General features: G+C 33.0%; 1 protein-coding gene across 3 annotated transcripts; it reads left to right on the forward strand.

Moving 5' to 3' along the window:
* The first annotated feature begins 3,396 nt into the window (after nt 1–3,396).
* On the forward strand, nt 3,397–6,382 carry LOC148174768 (uncharacterized). 3 transcript variants are annotated; one of them, XM_088036220.1, is made up of 4 exons: nt 3,397–3,631; nt 3,888–4,882; nt 5,543–5,732; nt 5,781–6,382. In XM_088036220.1, the coding sequence occupies exons 2-4, from the start codon at nt 4,782–4,784 to the stop codon at nt 6,315–6,317; spliced, it is 828 nt and encodes a 275-aa protein (XP_087892346.1). In that variant the 5' UTR covers nt 3,397–3,631; nt 3,888–4,781; the 3' UTR covers nt 6,318–6,382. The 3 variants fall into 3 exon arrangements, with proteins under 3 accessions (XP_087892346.1, XP_087892347.1, XP_087892348.1); XM_088036221.1 differs by having other exon boundaries at nt 3,888–4,239; nt 4,830–5,732; XM_088036222.1 differs by having other exon boundaries at nt 4,830–5,732.
* Nucleotides 6,383–6,832: the final 450 nt, after the last annotated feature.

The raw sequence follows: 6,832 nt of genomic DNA on the forward strand, positions 1-6,832 counted from the left end.
ATGATTTATGTTTGCAGACTTTATAGGAGTATTTTTCCATCAATTATTTACGTGTTTTAAATTAAACGAAATTAGCAACAAACAAAAAACAGTATCTGCTTATCGCACTGTTAAACAATGCGAAAATATTTTTTCTAATCTGCCTTAAAATTTCGACTCTTAGTTAATTATCAAGTAATCAGCTTTCAAGTTAAAGTGTTTAATTTATATTTACTTTTATGTTGGTGCGCCTGTATTTAAAATTTGTGAAACCGATTTTTTTTTAATTATGTTGGACATTATAAAAACAAACCTGAAAGGACATGAATAAAAAGCCAAAAATTGCGCAAATTACCATCTGGTCAGGTTCACCAACCCACGAAATTTGAGTCAATCATTTGTAGTCAGTCACATGGTGTTATCACGAACGACTAAGCACAACTTTAACGCTCGGAATAATATCCAATTATCCAGATTTGAAACGTTGGAAGCATGTGCTTACAATAATTAATGGTTTTCTTTATAGAAAACAAAAAACGAAGGTAATCTATATAGGTTTCAGCGAACACATTATAAAAACACTTTAAATAACTTTTAAATGATACTTACAGGTAAGAAGTAGCTAGACATGAAACTAAGAAGATATTTAATGAGAATGAATCACCTACAAAGGTAAAAACAGTCACGCAAAATTGCGAGAGACGGTAGACTACAAATAAACGTATACAGAACTTATTATAATTTGCAACCGAAGCCAATTCATATTGAAAGCTCAGCAGCAGAAAATCAGTTAAACTACAAATCTCATTCTATACATATTTCCAAAAAAATATCAGGTTTTCGAAGGTCTTTTTTTTAACTGATTTTATTTTTGTAATGTTAAACACACTACAGGACCACCAAAAAACTGCAACCACTTTAAAACACAGCAGAAGCCATAATAAGTTAAAAAATGAAGAAAATAAGGAAATAAATAATGGAGGCAGAAATGCAGGAGCGCTGGTGGAAGTGATACAATCAAAATTAAGTACAAAAACAGCAAAAGAAAAACTACAACTGTCATAAGACCGGTAACCTTATATGGTGTGGACGGTAAAGAAGATAAAATAACAAAGAATAAAAATGTGGTCAAAAGAACAAATAAGCATGGAGAGCAAAGTACTTTATGGCTATAAGAGCGACCGCTGCTTCTAAAAGTAAAAAGTCCAAAGGCGGATATAACAGCGGAAAAAATGAACAAGGACAGTAGAAAATTATTTTAAGAAACTAAATAATTCTCAAAAATTAGAAAAGGTCTAAAGTATGACCACTGATTGAAAGCCAGTTCCACTTACCTTACTAAAATAATTAAATCACCGTTTGGAACCCACAGCACGAAGAATCCCGCAATTAGTAGTGATGTGGTCTAAAATTAATCCTCGAGAAAAAACTCACAGCTTTTAGTAAAGGCGAACAACAAGTCGACTCACACACTCCTCGCACTTCACCATTTATAACATGCATATTTATACCAATTTGGGTACAGGAAAATCGCGATAATTCGATACGAATATCAGACAATAGTCTCCGACGATAAACGACAATTAACTGAAGAATCTATTGGTAGTTATGTGCATTCTCAGAGTACCTAAAGCACAAAAAACTCCAACGTAATCATAATAAAAAAAAAACATTTTTTGCAAAAAAGAGTGATGAAACTGCTGTTCGAGTTTCTTCCAAAAATTTAAAATGCCCTTTCATTTATGACTACTCAAAATGTTTTTTAGCAAGTGTTTGCAGTTTGAGATTTTTAATGCACTCAATTTTTGAAATTTACAAGAGAAACTTTTTTTGGATCAGCGACCTAATCCCAAGGTGTCTGTTATCTGCTTAATGCGATTTTTTATCTCACACAATATGAAGGATTGACTTTTAATAACTGACAGTTTCTAAAACTGAACAAGATAACACAGAGAAAATTCTCAAAAAATGACCGAAAAGTGACAGACAAAACCTGAATTATCAGTATCAATCTAAAAGCACTTATGAACCTTTAAAAACTTGCTAAAATTCTCTTAGCTTGTGAAATTACACGTCATTGCTTACAAAAATAAGATAACTTAGTTGCTATACAATGCAGAATAAACACAAATAATTTCGCGTTTTTAACGACTCGCTAATTTACTTTTAGACAACATGTACAGTGTCATGGAAGAACATGCGAAGAAATAATTAAGTCACACATTTGATGTCGCGAACAGCGTTTCTCTTTAATGAAAAAGATGAAACTAGAGTGTATACCCAATTTAACAAGATAACAATGAAAGACCAGGAGACATCTTATCACGTAGAGTGAAAGTAATTGTAACAATCTATAAGTGAATTTTCAACTCCACATACGCACTGAGGCACAACAAAAAGTCACGTTGCATGTACATTTCTTGGGTGTTTTAATATGCAAACTAAAATGAAACTGTTTTATTTATCTGATATGCAAAAACTGGTAGTCTAGTATAAACATACAAGGCAAGTAATTTTTTATTGAGATTTATTACAAAATTCACACTTTGTAAGAAGACATTTTTGAGATATCAACCAACAAAATCGTCCATTATACGTATCACATACTCACTAATAAGCACTTAAAGCGTATTAGCATTATTACCAACATTAGTTTAGTAGTTAAACCTTTTATTGTCGTCATTCTGATTATTTTAACATAAATTACGGTGGGCGCTGTTTGCCAACAATTTGATTTTTATCTTGTTTAAACGGTATAATTATTAATGTTCTCTTCTTGTATTGTTATATTATGACACTGTATTAGTTGTCCCCGACCTGATTAATAAAGGGGACCTTGTTATCGATGGAGCAAAACCCAGCCGAACCCAGTTGTTATACTTGACCTAGCCCAACATACGAATTTCATACTTTTTTCAATTTTTACTGGCAAAATTTATTAGACGTTTCCATAAGTTGCAATACAACTCAGAAAGTTGCACCAAAAATAGATTTTTATCAATTTGTGTAATAAAAACAAAATCTTTTTATTTTTACCCGCTAATGAGCTTTATTTCGTAAATATTTTACAGTTTTATCTTGTAGGAGTACAACAAACTTGACCAAATTAGAGTCTTCGTCTAAATTCTTCGATAAAAACAAGTTCTTTTCCTTCACAAACAAGAGCAGACAAAAATGCTTCGATAAATAAGGACTGGTTGGTCACCCTAGTCGATGATTCATCCGCCTTAAGGTTTTTAGGAATTTTAAAAGCATGACTGCACGACGGACAGACCAGGGGATGACGTTATGATGATTGTCTCCGTACAATCTATCAATAGGTTGTACTTCGAACTCGGAGTATCAAAGTGTATCGACTACTTGTAGTCATACTACTAATTAAATAGATAAACATAAACAATGATTGTTGCTGGTAAATCCGTCACGATCATGAGGGACTGGCTGATCTTCGGTTTGACGCAATAAGTTTTACAATTTACAAAGTCCACATCATCGATTGTGGATGTTATTGTTTCTTACTCATTGGCACATACGTAATTTCGGTGATTACGTAAAATCCGTTTCTTGTTTATCGAAGTTTAATGTCTCAGCAGAAACGAATTGTGTATAGCAAACGTCCTTTAAGTGTCGGAAAAATGTAGGAAACTGAAAGGTACGTTATCTTTTTATTTCACAATACATATTAGAAGGTCTATAAATAAATTAATTAAAAAGAATTAATCTCAAATTTCGTACAGTCAAACCATTCTTTTGAGATTGCATTTTAAATTGTGGACCCCAGTCCTGCCAATAATTCAAAACTTCAAAATGAGCTCTAAATGTTCACTGCCTACTTCGAACTCCGGTATAATAATCCTCCGGGGCACTGCAGCTATTGGAGCAAATAGCACTTTTTCCTCTGTCGGTAGGTGTTCAGAGCTACTGGTCGATGGCTTCTGTTGATCTTCGCATCTTTATTTCAACTCCATTCATATCGCCATCATCGACATGTTTCTTTGACAAGCTGTCTGGAAATCTGAGACGCGGTGTCCATTGAAAGAGAATGAAGACATTCATTTTTTGTGCTTGAAAAAGAGTGTAGAAATTTGAACTTCGCCTATTTTGGTCAACTAAATGTCCAGACACGTGTGGGATTCGATCAGTAGGAAGTCTGGAGACTTTGCAGAATCAGTTACAAGACGCTGAGACACAATAACTCCTGAAGAAATAAATCATTTGATAGAAAGTATGCTTAGACGCGTTAATGGATACAATTAAAAGGTGATATCACGCATTAATTGTTCTTTAAAAATGTTTTGATTAATTTAATTGTTTTCGTTACTAAATATCATTTTGTTCTTAACGTTTCGTAAACATGTCCGATTGTGGGATGCTAACATCAAAGGAAGTCACTTTGAAGCCAATCTGGGGAGCTAAAAATATTCAATTTTAATCCAACAACACTTGTCAACAAATTTAGGAAAAAAAATTACCTACTGGAGAAGTGGAAACTCATTTCTAAAGTAAAATGACCTTCTGTTTCTGAATCTGAAGTCCGTTTTACTCCATCAAATCTGGATTTAGATATCTTCTTAAAAAAAGAGCCTCTGCACATACATAAATTAATATGTTAAAGTTTACTGGACCTTAAAAATGCCAACTTCAAATTTGAAATTGCCCTTTTTCTATTAAAATAAAAAATCATGATGTCATTTTATGTATAGTGATGTATTGCAGTTTTAAACATCTGAAAAGACTCTATTTATTCAACCTTGTACTAATTTATAACTATAATATTTCATTTCGGGATTAAGATAATAAAAATGTACTTAAATATCAAAGAATTACAAACTAAAGGGGGAATTTTTCAGGGATTACAACGCCGCGCCGTCTCCTTTGTCAGTCCAGAGGAGAACGAAGAATGGTAACTTTTTACACACACTTAACTCTGAAAAGAAATAGGTGTGGTCGTCCACATTTTTGGAAAAGTCGATGATTACCGTCTGGTGCCGGGTGGTATTAGTTAATGCGATTTACAAATACTTGTTTTTTGAAGTGGACATAATGGACGTTGAAAGCAAACCTACATAGATATGAAATATTTGATATAATTTTTCAAATCAAATATTTAAGTGAGAACAAGAACGAAAGTTGCTAACGAAGTTAACAAAGCTCGTAACAGTTTAATCAATTCTGTAACTTTCTCCAGGAATGCACAATAATGAATCATCTTCAATTGTGATATTTTTATTTATTAATAACACTTACCTCGATCACACGTCATTCATTCATCTTCGTTGCCGTGAATGCAATCAGTCACACCCCAACACTTTGCAATTGTTGCGTTTACATTCACTTATTAGATAAAATAATGAAACTAAAAGAATTATTTTTTAATTGTGTTAGAAATATCGAAACTCTTAGCGATTTAACAGAGCATATAAAATCTCTCCCCTAATATTGCATGTTATACAGTCTATTAATACGAGATATCTTCAACAAATCCACAGTTAACACTTGTTGGTATAGAAATGAAGAAGTTATTATTACTCCAATTGTTAATTTGTGGTGGTTTTATTTCAAGTGCGCTCGAAAAACGAGATGTGCATAGAATTATTTTAAAGGAAGCGGGTCCTAAGAGAAAACCGCATCGTTCACCAAGTCATCATCGACATTATAAGCATCATAAAAATCATGGACATGATTTCATATCGGAAGAATACGATAGTTATGACAGTCTTCAAAGCAGTGAGGAAAGTAACTACAAATATAAAGTAGGTAGCGTTCTAATAAATTAGTTTCATTGATTGGGTCTCTTGTAGGATTTCCCTTTACCTAAACCAATCAAGAATCAATCTTACTCCCATTTAAATGGCCAAAAACATAGAAATAAGCGACAGAAACACCGTAGAGAACCAGATCAACTAGCCTCTAGTTCGACTAGTTTCTCTGTTCATCATAGATATCCAAGCAGAAACCATCGTACGAAATCTAAAGACTTCTTCGACAACTCGTATTTTCCTCTAACTGGCCAGAGTGATCACTTTTCAGCATTTACTTTTAACCCGAAAGTGGGAACTAGTACTGAAAGTGGATTTGTCCCGTCAAACTTTGGATTTGGAACATCGTTTGTTAAAAAAAATGCGACGTCGTACCAGGTCTATGAAGAGTTTCCTCCTTTTACTGAAAAGTCGATAACGTTGGCACCACCTCTCAGTTTTAATTCACATGGAGAAAAAGACTTTGATGACGTGAATATCGTTCACGAAAATTTGAGAGGATCGAAAAGGAACAAACAGTCTAATAAGAAAAACGCGGCAATTCGTCAGAGAAGAAAGAAAAAGAAGAAGAGTCAGTGAAACGCAATTTGGTTGAATGTTGTAAAACAATTATATTTTCAAAAATAAAGATGAGTTTTGAACTCGCCGACCTTTCTCGTATGATACCAACAAAAAGGAAACAAAAACCAATTTCCTGTTGTTTAAAACTGAGATATTTTTTAATAAACAATTGAGATACACGAATTCTCGGATATATTTAAAAACACTTATTAAAAATAGTCAACAAACCAGTTATTTAATTCAGGAAAACAAAGATAACTAGAAAAGACAAAACAACTAAAATTCTTTGTTTACACTGTATAATCAAACTAATAATGTGTTGTCGCGTTTCCGTCTGCACGCTTCATCTTATTTGTTTCATGACTATCCTGAGTATTTTGACCAAGACGAAAACGACGACAAAACAATTCAGAATCTTTCGCAATATGTTTTTTGTTATAGTTGATTGATAAATTATCGATTTTTCGGGTGTTCTTTGCCATAAAGGTAAATAGAATATTGCGCGATCGAGCACTTTAGATGTGAAATATGTG

Source organism: Gnatocerus cornutus, chromosome 5, assembly GCF_029298725.1.
Source record: "Gnatocerus cornutus isolate USDA-ARS CGAHR chromosome 5, icGnaCorn1.1, whole genome shotgun sequence".
In the NCBI taxonomy this organism is placed as follows: domain Eukaryota; kingdom Metazoa; phylum Arthropoda; class Insecta; order Coleoptera; family Tenebrionidae; genus Gnatocerus; species Gnatocerus cornutus.